The sequence below is a fragment of the Myxocyprinus asiaticus genome, chromosome 2, assembly GCF_019703515.2.
Source record: "Myxocyprinus asiaticus isolate MX2 ecotype Aquarium Trade chromosome 2, UBuf_Myxa_2, whole genome shotgun sequence".
In the NCBI taxonomy this organism is placed as follows: domain Eukaryota; kingdom Metazoa; phylum Chordata; class Actinopteri; order Cypriniformes; family Catostomidae; genus Myxocyprinus; species Myxocyprinus asiaticus.
Genome location: NC_059345.1, coordinates 54,083,923 through 54,099,045, shown reverse-complemented (window position 1 = coordinate 54,099,045; position 15,123 = coordinate 54,083,923). Strand labels below are relative to the sequence as shown.

The 15,123-nt window shown below is 36.5% G+C and overlaps 1 protein-coding gene across 7 annotated transcripts in view; it reads left to right on the top strand.

Moving 5' to 3' along the window:
* Positions 1-15,123, top strand: part of LOC127452271 (protocadherin-7-like) — a 173,952-nt gene that overhangs the window by 35,039 nt on the left and 123,790 nt on the right. Inside the window, exons 2-3 of one of the 7 annotated variants that reach the window (XM_051717650.1) lie at positions 13,995-14,097; positions 14,590-14,989. The exons of 5 other annotated variants lie outside the window; for them this stretch is intronic. In XM_051717650.1, the coding sequence (XP_051573610.1) occupies positions 13,995-14,096 (102 nt within the window). In that variant the 3' untranslated portion in view covers position 14,097; positions 14,590-14,989. Of the gene's footprint in view, positions 1-10,130; positions 10,212-13,994; positions 14,098-14,589; positions 14,990-15,123 lie in introns of those variants that run through there. One more of the 7 variants, XM_051717661.1, reaches the window with a different exon arrangement.

Here is a 15,123-nt window from a genome sequence, read left to right as displayed (position 1 = left end):
CATCTGGAGCTCTCTGCTCAGCTTGTTTACTGGCTAACTGTCATATATCAGGGGCTGAGTTGAAGTTCAGGTTTAGCATTAATAGTTGGAATTAAAGAATATCAGAGACATGCAACTTATGGAACAATTCTTGTACAAAGAGTGATCAAGGTCTTTGGGTTCAGTTAGGGTGATGCTGTTAAAAATGTTGCAAATGTCACATTAGAACATTTTGTCTTAGCATTTCCCATATTGTTCCAAATACCACCTAGAGAGGTTTATAAATGTTTGTATGTGTTTTGAATGGTTTGTGTATAAAAGTTCATACACTCATTGCAGTTTAATGTAATGTTTACATTTAACTTGATGAATTTTACTCTATTTACTTGAGACAGATTAGCATAGCCTCAGATGTAGTGTTGTGTGAAAAGATACATTATAATGGATTCTTTTCTGCCTCTTTTTTATATTTCTTTTAATAACTTTCAATTAATTTATTTTTCTCTTTCTTTTCCTTCATATATCATTCTCTTTCTCTTTATGTAATGCTGGGTGCCAACGGTATCATAACCTCCCCAGAACAAATGACAGTTAATTACAGCCATTCCCTCCATCTCCCTCAGCTTGACATAGACGACTGGATTGCAGAATTCACCAACAATTACACACTCATACACACAAATCTACATACACTCACTAGTTGGAAGACACAGATGCATACATTAGCTAAAATTGTTCTCACTTGAGCACGTGATTGCAAAAGGATCCATTGGAAGGTTTACAGAGCTGTTGAGATATTGGAGATATGTTAGAAAAATCCATATCAAATGATAAAAGAATAAGGTACGTGCTTAGAACGGTGATAGCTTAACTCTACCTCACTCCAGCAATACTTTTTGTCTTTGGGGAGCAAAGTGTTGAAACAAAGAATTCCATCAGTGCTTTACTTTGGTTTCTCTCTATGATTTCTAAAGGGGTGTTAGGAAATCTCTTGTTGATATATCTGAAAACAAGCAAAACAAGCACACATACAAACATAGTGCGTTTTAAATCTCATAGTGGGTACAGCAATTTGTCTGTTAGAAAATTGTCTTTTTTTTTTTTTATATAACAACAAAACTTTTAATATCTGCAGGTACACATGTCCAAGAAACAAAAGACTGAAACATAACTGTATAGTGTGAAAAAAAAAAAAAAAAAAAAACGCACAAAACGTCATAATGAAATGTATTTTTTTTTTTTTATATCGGAGAATATTTTATTTTTCTTTCTTTCATGTAGGTTGCTTCTTTACAAAATTACAGTAATAAATACACAAGACTCTCATTCCTTTTACCTCAAGTCCTTTGAAGGTTGTTCACCCTCTCTTAACATTCCACTAATGATGAAGCAGAGCATCTTATGTTCCATATCAAAGGCATTACATATCATTTCAAAGGCTCTTTTTTAAGGTTTTACACATAATACATTTGGAATAATAACAGATCCTTCACAGCAGATAATTTGACATTACAGTATATTTAAAGGGGTCATGAAATGCTATTTTTTTATAGTTTCATTATCTTCCCTGAGGTCCACTGATAATGTTAGTAAAGAGTTTTGCACTAAAACAGTCATAATTTAGTAATATATGATCATTTCCCAACGTCTCTGGCCCTCTGTCTGAAATGCTTGGTTTTGGCACTTCCTTAAAACTTCAATGTAAACGCCCACTGCTCTGATTGGCTAACATCGTGCAGCTCCTCAAATACAGCCATATTTGAAACTTAATCAGAAGAGAAAGAGTAAGCTTCACAGCATTATAAAACTTAATTTCAAGGTTCACATATAACATGCATTCAACACATTACATCAAATATATTTAACTGTTCATCTCAAGCACAACTGTTAACACTCACGCACTTTCTACACCGGACGCGAGGACGTGTAGACAGAGTGTCAGCACCATAAACTATCAAACAGTCATGACATTGGAAATATTCATGAATGGAACTGTTTACTTATGGTTTTGCAGTCGGCTCTAAGTGTTTTTAACAGTCCCATCCTTCAATAACAGTTCTTTTGTGAAGCTTTAATCATTTTATGACTGGTTCACAAGCAATCAACGCTGATATGAGCCGGGGGAAAAACCTGGCAATCCACGCTAAAATATGCTGAAAACACATCTACATGACGCACATACATAGTACAAAGCATGGTGTTAACTAGACGCTCACACATCCAGTTTCCAGTATCAACCAGCACTGAAATGCACATAGCCCGAAACGCATCAAGGCGGTCAAAGACATCCATCTGATACACGTTTACATACACCAACAATTAAAAATAGCACAGATGGGTGCGAGAAGACGTCCATGACGTGCTTGTGCTCAAAACAACAAGAGTCACAGCAGCTGGATGAAATCGAATGGCTTTAATTTTAACTTGACACCACGTCTTATGTTTATATACAAAAATAATACAGAATAGTCCAGATGTGTCCCCTTGAATGTTCAGGAATAGTTAGGTCACACTAGGCCTGTCTGTCCTACTCTCTCTCACTTTATGAACTGAAGTACCAGTGGGCGGGGTCAAGGGTGTGATGATGTGAAGTAGGCGTTGATGTTTTTTCGCTGTAGAGGCGGTCGTGAATTCATGGGCCCCTGAGTGAGCGAGGAGTTTTTGCAGCTTGGTTTTAATAAATGCTTTTTGAATTGGGTTTTTGAGTTCTGAAATTTACAGTATGCTTTTATAGTACAATGACCTCTTATATGTCAAAATGTCATGGAAAATGTGATTCCTCATGACATGACCCTTGTAAAACTTTTTACCTGACCAAGTGTTTCTCTTTCACTGAAATATTAATAGAATGGTGAGATATTTCGTTTTGGCTGCACTTCTGAGATATTAAGAAACTTCTTAAATTTGAACATGCTGCTAATGTAAGTTTAATGTAATGCAATTGTTAACGAGGCACTGAATCATTCACAAGGAATTCCTTTGTTTGGGTGTCTTGTGCTGTTTTTAAACATCTTGGAAGTGAGAAAGACTTATGAGGTAACTGCTTCCAACGATTCCAGCTCGAGCTGAAAGCCGACATCCTTTAGGGAGTGTGTGTCTGGGTTACAGATCGCGTCTTTCGATAACATTTCTGCGATGTGTAATGAATGCTGAAAACACTGTATCCAACATCTACAGGTGTTTTAACAAAGAACATATGGTTTAGACTCTTCTCTAAACAACATAATCCTGTTCTAGCCACCTCTCAACGTCTAGAAACTTGGCAACCGGAATAGAAAATATACATCGACCTGACATAGGTTAACATGTCATGAAAAGGTCACAGCGCATTACCGTAAATAGTATAAATAATTAAATTTTGAACAGTCAATTTCTTGACAAATATCTCCTAAGTATTTAACAAATAGTCTGTGTAATAAAAAAGAAGTCCTTTTACACATGCAAGTTATTCTAGAGAACATTCATCAGATTATGTGCAGTTGCATAATTTCATACCATGTGACCCCTGAACTCTTCCTCATCTCTCAGTGGCAAACCAACCCCTCAGTCCCTCTCCACCATCATTTGTGGCAAAGGTAAATTTAGGTCTTGCTTCATTCGTACAGATGCCCAGTGCCCACTTTGATTTGGAGGCTCGGTCTGGGCTTTGATCCACCTCAGCTTGGCTTAAATTAAACTACCTGAGTGCCTCTGGCAGGACACAGAAGATGCTTGGGGCTAAAGCAGAGGCAGGAGGAAAAACCTTGACCTGGAGACACATATCTGTCTGCCCAGGCTGAATAACTCTTTACTTTACACACTATACTATACTATACTATACTATACTATACTATACTATACTAAACTATACTATACTTTACAAACTTGGGGCCAGACTGCATTTTATAGACATCTCCAATCCTCTCAGAGTGTGGAGATTCGCTGTGGTGCTTTCTAGAATGTGCAAACTATGAAATGATCTTGAGATTTTTTTCTCATTTGTAAAGCCCCACTTTGCTTCAGTTCCTCGGCTCCTCATTTCCGTCTTTTATCATCGCTCAGCTAAACTGTCAGCTCAGCAAAAGCCACTCTCAATTACCCATCATGACAGAAGGCAACGGCTCTCTCATTACTTTACCTTAAAGGGATAGTTCACCCAAAAATGAAAATTCTGTCATCATTTACTCACCCTCATGTTCCAAACCTACTTGACTTTCTAAGTGGAACATAAAAGGAGATGTGAGACAGTTAGTCTTAGTTTCCATTCACTTTCATTGCATTTTCCACACAATGAATGTTAATAGTAAGTCACTCTGCCCAACTCTGTTTGTGTTCCACAGAAGACAGAATGCCATGTGGGTTGCAACAACAACATTAGGGTTAGAAAATGTTTTCATTTTCATGTGAATGATTCCTTTAAGGTGTGGTCACACTAGGCTGACTCACACTGCCCCAACAAAGCAACAACCATTCTGAAGTTACCATTTAGATGACGTCTACATGGTTTCGTAAAAGTTTGAAAACTCAGTTTTCAGTTTACTAACATCATTTATTTTTATTTTTTCTAAGTGTGCGGTTATGGAGACCATTTTCAGTGGAGGAGAACACAGTTCTGCTGTGGATGAGAGGCGTAAACATAGCAAAATAAAAGCATTTTCAGACAAAAGTTCATTTCAGTCAGGACCACTTCCATCATATGAATTCTTGACTTTAATACTTGAATTAATACTTTATGTCACAGGCTATGGCTTCTGTTTTAATAATACATTCTATATAAAAAAGATAATTATTAAGGGTAAGAATATACAATCTACTCCACTTTACTGTAACATTGCAAATCATAAAGCTTTGACATTTCTATTCTTTATATTTAGCCAAGAAGTAAATCTGTGACGTTTAGATCATCTATTGCTCGTCTTTTCACCATATAGATTCGCAGGTCAGAGTTTACCAAATGTTATCAAATGTCCTGCATGTGCTTGCATTCCAGTTCTCCTGTGTTCAAATGTATATGAATAGAAGTGAATGGAACACAAAATCCAGTGTGACCACACCTTTATACACTATCTGATAACTGATTTTAGGACCAGCTGTACCAAATCCAACCAAGTTCAAACTCAAGTCAATTGAGCAAGCCAGTCAAACAGATCCTTGAGTTCCCTTTTGTCCATTACAGAGAGGAAATGCCTTAAGCACACCACAGTGCTTGGCATTCCACAGCAGATCATCACAATACACTCTGTTAGTCTCTGCCTCTTTCTCCTTTGAAAACAGTGTCCCTTTTTAAAAGGGATTTTGTTGTTCTTATTGTCTTTATCTCTTCTTCCTCTCTGTCTCGTGTTTCTTTAATCTATATTGTGAGTCAGGTAAGAGCTTGTGAGGTCATAAGGAGTGTGAGAAACACAAGGTTTTCAGCAGAAGTCCCTGAAGACTTTCTCCTCAATCTCAGGTCGATGCTGCTGCAGTGAACTGATAAAACAGTGGGTGAAGTGTGCTTTTGGGTTTGTGTGGGTATGTGTGTGTACTTGGATGAGGAGGTGAAAAGATGAAGATTCTTAATATTAATAAATTAATTAATAAATACATTCTTAATATTGTTGTTTAGGTTCATTGAGAAAAAACACCTCACAACTTGAGGATTTGACCTCCCTGCCAAGGGCTACACTGCTTGGACATAGGCTTAATTAAGGCACATGGATATTTGGACCAAATCGAGATTGATAGGATTTGCTGGATAATCACATCTAATATAATGTAACATGTTCCGTGATTAAAGGAGACTGATGATGCCATGTAAGGAAAACAATTCATATTTAGACCTAAAGTTAGCAAGAATATGTTTAGTTACTACTGTAGCTCAATACTGATGACTTTAGGTAATGAAATGTATGTATGTATTTATATATATATATATATATATATAAAAAATAAATAAAAAAAATGCTTCTAGTGTGGGCTTTTGTGTGTAAAATGTTGCCTATGTTTTATTTCTGCCGCATTGTCAGGTGAACTAATTTTTATGTGTATAGTGCTTTTCACATTACACATCGTTTCAATGCAGCTTTAAAGAAAATCATACTGTAATGCCTTAAATGACTTAAAGGGATAGTTCATCCAAATATTAAAATTATCTTTTCATTTACTCACCCTCATGCAATCCCAGGTGTGTATGACTTTCTTTCTTCTGCTGAAAACAAACTCAGATTTTTAGATCTCAGCTCTGTTGGTCCATACAATGCAAGTGAATGGGTACAAAAATGTTTATGCTCAAAAAAGCACATACAGGCAGCATAAAAGTAATCCACACGACTCCAGTGGTTTAATCCATGTCATCTGAAGTGATATGATAGGTGTGGGTGAGAAACAGATCAATATTTAAGTCCTTTTTTTTTTTTTACTATAAATTCTCCTCCCTGCCCAGTAGGTGGCAATACGCACAAAGTATGTGAATTGCCAAAAAACAAAAGAAGAAGAATGTTAATGTGGGGATTGATTGTAAAAAAAGGGCTTAAATATTGATCTGTTTCTCACCCACACCTATCATATCTCTTCTAAAGACATGGATTTAACCACTGGAGTTGTATGGATTACTTGTATGCTCCCTTTTCATGCTTTTTGGACCTTCAAAATTTTGGTATCCAAACTGGGTACCCCAGCGAATGCTCCATTCATTTCAGAATACATAGAAAATAAACTCTCAAACACACGCTAAGTGTTGCAACTTAGTTCAGTTTCTCTTTCCCAAAGCATCATGAGAGATGTCTAGTAAGGGTTATTCGATAGGTGGACACGGGTTGAGGAAAGGGGTGCCGTGACAAATGTGAGAAAGAGACTCATTCGAAGATAAATACTTCCTTCTCCATGTCTTGATGAAATATCACTTAAAACAAATTGAGTGTGATGACTTAGAGGGAGAGAAAGAAGGGCTCTGCGGCACAAAGCTCCTGTGTCTAGAGACTCCCGGCAAGCATTTATGTGTGTGTTTCCATGCATGTGTGTGTGGTGCGCGTGTCTGCAGCATACTGATGTGCCGAGCGGAGCGCAGGATGAGGGAGGAGGAGAGAAAGAGAAAATGTGTTGCCCCAGGGCAGGGTCTCTCCGTCTATTCTCTGTGCACATGGAGAGAGGACACTGTGTTATTTTTTTTAATTATTCATCAAATTATGAGTTTACCCTCTTTCTGTGAACTGAAAGGAGAGGTGGGGCTACATATGTGCATGTGTATGTGCAGTATATATGTATAGGCCTGTGTGCCAGTTTTAACTGGGTGCGAATTTATTTGCTGAAAGAGATTTATAAGCATTTCTCTTTTGTAAGAAACCGTATTTCATCACAGGCTGGCTGAGTGAGATTCAGTGTAGGAGTGAATGCTGAATGAACAGGGTTGAGAAAAACATGGCGTGGGGGGTAAAACTTGTATTGATCTGGGGCTGTGTGTGTTTGTGTGTGCAGAGGTTTTATTGCAGTGGAGGGCATCAGAGATGTGGCACACTGCAGTACCACACAAACCACAGCTAGACTTCCCCCTTTTCCAAACCCACACTCTCATTTCTATGTAATTCAATCTTTTTTCTATCTATGTTATTCAAGTCTTTTTATGTCCTCCCCCACCCCACTCCACCACCAACCCCCCCCCCCCCCCCCCCCCAAAAAAAAAGATGGAGCAAGATGGAAGATGGAGGTACATTTGCATTGCATTGAACATTCAGAAAGCTAGATATAGTTTTGCCTCATATGTCAAGCATTTTATTTCACTGCAGCTGTCTAGGGGTATAATAGCCTGTCATTGATTCTTTCTGTCTCTGTCTCTCTGTATCTGCATTTTTCTCTATATTGGACCGCCTATAGATAATCTTTACACAATCTGCACTCTTCAGTTACATTCTCCCTTAAGGTTTATGATTCAAATGTCAAAGCTATTCAACTGAGTTTAAGCTACGACTGTGGGATGTTCCTTTTGGCTATGTTCCTTTTAAATGGGACTGCCATGTATTTGGTTTCACCGACCATTCATTCACAATTTCCTCATACAGTGTGTTTCAAAATACACCAAATTATGGCATTGGTATGGAAATAGAAAAACAAAACAAAACAAGCTTATCTTTCCCTAATCTGCGTGGCAGGCTTCTGTTCCAAAGCCCAGCAATTGTTTTCAGATAAATTACGTCTGTTTCATCCGTTTATTTATTTTTTTCTTCATATGGTATAATCCTTGTGACCCGTATTAGATATCCAAATTTGATATGACTCAAATTTGATTTGATGTGTTGCAAAATAATAAAAAGAGAACAGATGATTTTGACCAGATTGGCTTGATGGATACAACAAATCGTTTTCCTTGGAAATTCATGAGCGGATTTATCTTGGGTATCACATGCATGACCAGGAAATGACTTTTTCTTTGCAAAAAAAAAAAAAGATAAAAAAGGAGTGGTTTAATAATAATTTTAACCAGCCATGTATCATTACCGTTGTTTATTCTTCTTTTATTACATCTTTTTAGTTGTTCAGTAACACTTTACAATACGGTTATAGTCAGTGGTGTAGTAGTGTCTGGAGAGTTGGGCATACTGTGAAGTTATGAAGGACACCCCCACCCCCACAAAACACTAAAAAAACAAAAAACACATGCATACAGTCTCTAAAATGTATATATATATATATACATTTATATACAGTACATATGTAAAATGTGTAAGAAATATAATTTTTCCATAAAAACAAATATTTGCTGTTGTAATTAATGTCCCACAATAACTTACAAAATGTATATCGGTAAGTTTCTTGCTGGCATGGTGTACAGTACACTACTAAGAACCATGGTAACAATGTTAAATATGTATTTAAATTAATAGGTGACATAAATGTTGCTTTCATTAGGCTACCATGAAAATTGTTAATACATTATAATTACCCTAATTAATAAACTAATACATACATAATATGCAATAAACTGTTAAGCATTGTATAGCTCATATGAGTGTAGTAATGTTCACATTAACATGTTATCTTGTATTACCATATATAGCCTACATAAGAATTAATGTTTATTTGTTTTATATGTGTACTATAATGTGCTTTTCTGTGTATAGTGAAATTGTTTTCCTACTTAGAAATATACATTTATTTAATTTGATATCACAAGAAAAAGGCACTACCGACAGCAGTAAAAGTAAAAAAAAAAAAGTCTAATTTTTTATTTTATTTTATAAAGTATAATTAAAGGACATAATTGTCCAGCATCTTCAAAGAGCATCAAAAACTAGCATGGGTGCAATAACATGCTATGTTTTCATGAAGTTTAATTGCATATATATATATATATATAGCAGTGGAAATAAATTTACAGCACAAATTATGGTTGCTCCAAGTAGGCTTGTGCATCAGCTTTAGACGCTATAAATGTCCCGCCCCTTACTGAAACGGAAAATATGATTGGTTAGCAAATATCCAGTCATGTGAACTGAACATTCTGATTTGTGGATCAGCTTAGTCAGACTGTCTGTCTTGCCTGTGCCATCAGTTGTGCTTCCACCTACCGGAGCTCCATGCGTGTTTAGAGAGAATCTCTGTACAGTTAAAAAATAAAATAAAATCACTCAGTGGTGCTGCAGCATCGCGTTAGTCAATTGAAAAAGTTCCGGGTCAAAAGCCTACTCATTTTTCTGGAGGCCATACGTATCATCACTAATTTCAGGTACGCAAAATCCAAAGAAAGATAGGTGGGAATACGGTGTATACCGTAGACTACACTACTGGTTATAGTTGTTAACATTAACATTAGTTAATGCATTAAATATCATATACTAATAATAAACAATTATTTTTACAGCATTTAGAAGGACTTGGTTAATGTTAATTTCTACAAAAACTAATACATTTTTGGTAACATTTTATAATAAGGTTGTATTCCTTAACATTAGTTCACATGAACTAACAATGAACAATACTTTTACAACACTTATTAATTTGTATTTATATGGTATACATGGTATATATGGTGTATATGGTGTGTGTGTGTATATATATATATATAGAGAGAGAGAGAGAGAGAGATAGAGAGAGAGAGAGAGAGAGAGAGAGATATTCATATTCATTTTTAAGCAACACAGTACTAATGTTCAGAAATCAATATTTTGTGGAATAACTTGACAATGCTCCATGCCACACAGCCAGGTCAATCAAGGTGTGAATGGAGGACCACCAGATCCAGACCCTGTCTTGGCAAGCCCAATCTCCAGACCTGAACCCCATTGAAAAACTCTGGAATGTGATCAAGAGGAAGATGGATCACCACAAACCATCAAACAAAGCCGAGCTGCTTGAATTTTTGTGCCAGGAGTGGCATAAAGTCACCCAACAGCAATGTGAATGACTGGTAGAGAGCATGCCAAGACGCATGAAAGCTGTTATGGGGAATCAGGGTTATTCCACCAAATGTTAATATCTGAACTCTTCCTAAGTTAAAACATTAGTATTGTGTTGTTTAAAAATGAATATGAACTTGCATTATTCGAGGTCTGAAAACCCGGCATATTTTTTGTTATTTTGACCAGTTGTCATTTTCTGCAAATAAATGCTCTAAATGACAAGATTTTTATTTGGAATTTGGGAGAAATATTGTCAGTACTTTATAGAATTAAACAAAAACAAAAATTAATTTCACTCAAACATATACCTATAAATAGTAAATCCAGAGAAACTGATAATTTTGCAGTAGTCTCTTAATATTTTTCCAGAGCTGTATATATATATATATAGATATGTATATAGATAGATAGACAGACAGAGAGACAGACAGACAGACAGATAGATAGATAGACAGACAGACAGACAGATAGATAGATAGATAGATAGATCAACCAATCTCACGGCGAAATCTTAAGGATTTGTACGACTTTTCTTATTTGGCTAATTCGTATGATATCATGCAACTCATTTGAATTCCTACGACTTTCACTACAGCATCGCTGGGCATAATTTCCATCTAATAGGTGACAAGTACTTCTGTTACTCACAATAGCTTCCTATCATGTTTACACACACTACTGATTGGTTAAGATTAGATAAGGGGTTTGGGTAAGGGCATAATATTACTAAGTATGTCCTTAATGCCTCGTGTGCATTAGACATCCGGGAATGTCTTACTTCCGCATTAGACATCCGGGAATTTGCACGTGATAAAGTCGTACGAGTTTATGCGAACAACATTGTACGAGACCACACGAAATAGCCAACTTGTAAATTGTCTACGACTTTTCATGAGATCGGGTTGGATAGATAGATAGATTTCCTATGCAGAGAAAATCTACTATACATCACCAATTTTTGTTCCAGTTTCATTTAGCACACTTATATAATAGAGGTGCTGAGTGTGTGTGTGTGTGTGTGTGTGTGTAATTGTGTGTGTGTGTGTGTGTAATTGTGTGTGTGTGTGTGTGTGTGTGTGTGTGTGTGTGTGTGTGTTCGTTCACTCTCACCCAACTCCCTTTCTGCTTGTTATTAATTCATTGTCCGAATCTGGATCCTCATGACAGTAATGGTGCTATTAACCAGGCCTTCTGCTGAGCTAGCACCTCTCTCTCTTTCCATCTCTCTCTCTCTGTCTACATCCATTCATGCATTCCCATACTGGGGTAGGTATTAAAGGAAGAAATAGGATTTTGCCATTTGCTACTTTTAAAAGTTGCGTGGAAACAGTATACAAGACATGGAAAAGGGGATGGACACAGTCTCAGTATGGATATGATATACAATATAGGAGCCCTTGAGTGCAGGTATAGATAGGGGGATGATTTGTTGTCTGTTGTCTGAGGAGGAGCCCTGTTCCCTGCTGAGACTGCCTAGTGTGAAATAGCAATACTTCCAGAACAGTCTCCAGGGGAAATGCATTATGACCTTAAGAATTAATGTATTAAGCATGCACTAACCCATATATTCATCTAAAGCAGCTTTACAGAAAATTATGCTTAATGATGTCTTAAAAGTCCTGTTTTTGTGTATGCAGGCTTTTAGTATTTTTATGTCATAAATGTTCAGTATGCACTCACGGAGCACTTTATTAGGAACACCTGTACACCTACATATTCATGTGATTATCTAATCAGCCATTCATGTAGCAGCAGTGCAGTGCATAAAATAATTCAGATACGGGTTAGGAGCTTCAGTTAATGTTCACATCAACCATCAGAATGGGGAAAAAAGAGCGGTAACTCTGTACAATTGTAGTGAGCAGAATAGCATCTCAGAATGCACAACATGTCGAAACTTGAGGCGGACGGGCTACAGAAGCAGAAGACCACATCAGGCACATTATTAGGACCATAGTATTCCTAATAAAGAGTTAAGTGAGTGTATATCTGCCATTATATGTTTTAGCCCCAACAAGTGCCCCACGTCTAAGGTTTCTCCATGCGTTGACTTTGTTCTCCCTCAGACAGGAAATCTATTTTTTTAATATTATTGTATGACTCACAATCAACTGCTCTGCAATATCAGGTACTGGCAGCAGCAATCATACTGTAGGTTATAGTTTATAGTTTAGCTTTCTGTTTGAATGCAGTTAAAGAGATTAGAGACGAAAGAGGGCAAAGAGTTCATTTTAGGCAGACACAGTGAGCTTATAGCTGTATGATTTTGGACTGTGAGAAATACAGTCATTTAACTGAAATGAGTTGAGAATATCAATCATTTCCCTCGCTTTCTCAGAGGCAGTACCTAAAAATTAATTCAGAGGACCACCATTTTCTCTCCACTTCCCGCTGGTCAACCCTGAATGACTCACTGGAATAAACTGCCTTTTAGTTCGTTTTTTTTTATTTTATTTTTTTTTATTATTAATGAAAAGCTTTTATTTTTACCCAATGTTCTCTGTTCCTTTTCACCCAGTGAGTCCTCAACTCATGTTTAGTAATGCTTTTGCATTTATGCATTTAACTGACATTTTTTTTTTTTATTCAAAGCAACTTGCATTGCATTCAGGGTATACTATTTAACATAAGATAAGTCACAAATGAGATCTCTTTAAAGGTGCACTCAGTAACTTTTGTCTTTGTGTCATCTTGGACTTACATTGCCACCTAGTGGCTTGGATGCAGCATCCCCCCAGAAAAGCAGGTTATTTTCCATTGGCAGAGGAATCATATTCCTACTGTCATCACAGCAGTCATATATCAAAGTCCGCTTAACATCAATCACTTGCTGGAGTAGGCAGGAGAGCTGCCACATCTCGGCCAATCAGAAGGCTGGTTTCATGCAGCTATGGATTAACCTCCGCCTACCATACCTCAGTGACTGAGGAAAATATGTTTGTGTGTGTGTATTCTTGAGCAAGTCAAAGTCTCAATGTGTGTGTTGTGTTCCATGCCTCCTTTTATTCTCCCTGCACTCTATACATACACGTGTCTGGGTAGCCGTTAATAACACCCACAAACAACAACCCACCCACCCACACAGAGAAACACACATACACACTTAGATTCACACACTCACAATGATTAATATTCTGTTCAACACCTGCATTGCCCCAGTGCTTCTAGAAGACTGTGGATGAATGGAGTGTATGGAATGAGACCACGTAACTGTGTTTGTTTGAGTGTGTGTGTGTTTGAGTGTGTGTGGTTGGGGGGGGGGGGGGGGGGGATTAGTTGGGTGGTTTACGAGGACATTTTTTTTAGGTTACAAACTGGTAATTACAAGGGTATTATGCTATAAATGTGGTTTATGAGGACATTTCAAGTGTCCCCATAATTCAAATCACTTAAAAAACATACTAAACAATGTTTTTTTTTTTTTTTTTTTTTTTTTTCAGTAAAATATTATAATAATTGGTTAATGGGTAGTCTTAAAATATATGTTAAAAAATGATAATATATTTAAAAAGACAATACATCTACTTTTATGGTAATATGTTGTTAAAAAAATCATACTTTTTTGATGTAAAAAGTATGATTGTACAGTATAATTAATGGTAAAAAATTATATTATGTTTAACTAGTACATTGATTTTTTAAGGTAAATTATTGTTTTTTTAATAGGAGACCTGTCTGGAGTCACTCAGCATGCCCTGGATTCGAACTCACGACTCCAGGGGTGGTAGTCAGCATCAATACTGGCTGAGTTACCCAGGCCACAAATAGGGTAAATTATTGTTAAAATTACGGTAAAAAAAGCAACCCATCACATTTCATTATATTTTATGGGAATAGTTGTTTCTTCTTATTTTTAATATCACTTATCCACATTGGGGTGTTCTGTGTTATATCTGATGTAGTTAAGTTAATGTTTAGTGCATAATTTTAATTGCACATGTTACCTTGATGGTGTTTAGTGTTTGTGTGAGTGACACTGAGCACTGTCTCTACATGTTTATTGGTCATTGCTCCTGGAAGGACCTTTATTGATGAACTTCATGTCATCATGTGCCCTTCTGTAATTACTACAGTGATTAACAATACATTATAAAGTGAAAAGCAGATTTTTATAGTTTCAGAAGTTTAAAGTATTAAGTTTATAATATAAACGTAATGCACCGTAAAATATACAGGCAACAAAATTACATCCCATAAAGCCTGAGGCTTGGTTACCATATTTTTTACTGTAAATTTAACAGATTTTTTTTTTTTTTTACAGTGTAGCTTGTGTAATGTTGGACACTTCATGCACTCAGCACTCACAGCTAGCCCTACACAGTGGAGGGGGCGGGGTTACCTGGCTGCGATGCTGACCTGACAAAACAATAGTAATTAGTGGTGAATGTGGCAATGTGAATGTGATCAACTGTGTAATCTTACTGTACTTGTCTTTTTTGTTTGTATTTCTCCTAAGCAGTTTTAGCAGAGATACTCCAAGCATCTAGGCACCAAAATAAAAATTAGAGTAACAAAATCACAAGGCTTCTTCTCATTTTTGTGAGAGATGCAGTTTCACAGAGAGATAGAGACTAGTTCACCTTGTACATCAAACTGGGCTCTATGGTCCCCAAGTGTGCCACAAAGGGGTCCTAGGGGATCCGAAGGAAAAAAAAAATGAAGAGTTTAAAAACAGAAATGTGAAGCTTATCATTTTATAAAAGCACTTACATTAATTCTTCTTTTAAAACTCATGTATTATTTGAGATGTAAAGTTGTTTAAATCATAGTTTTTTTCTGTAATTTTATTATGACT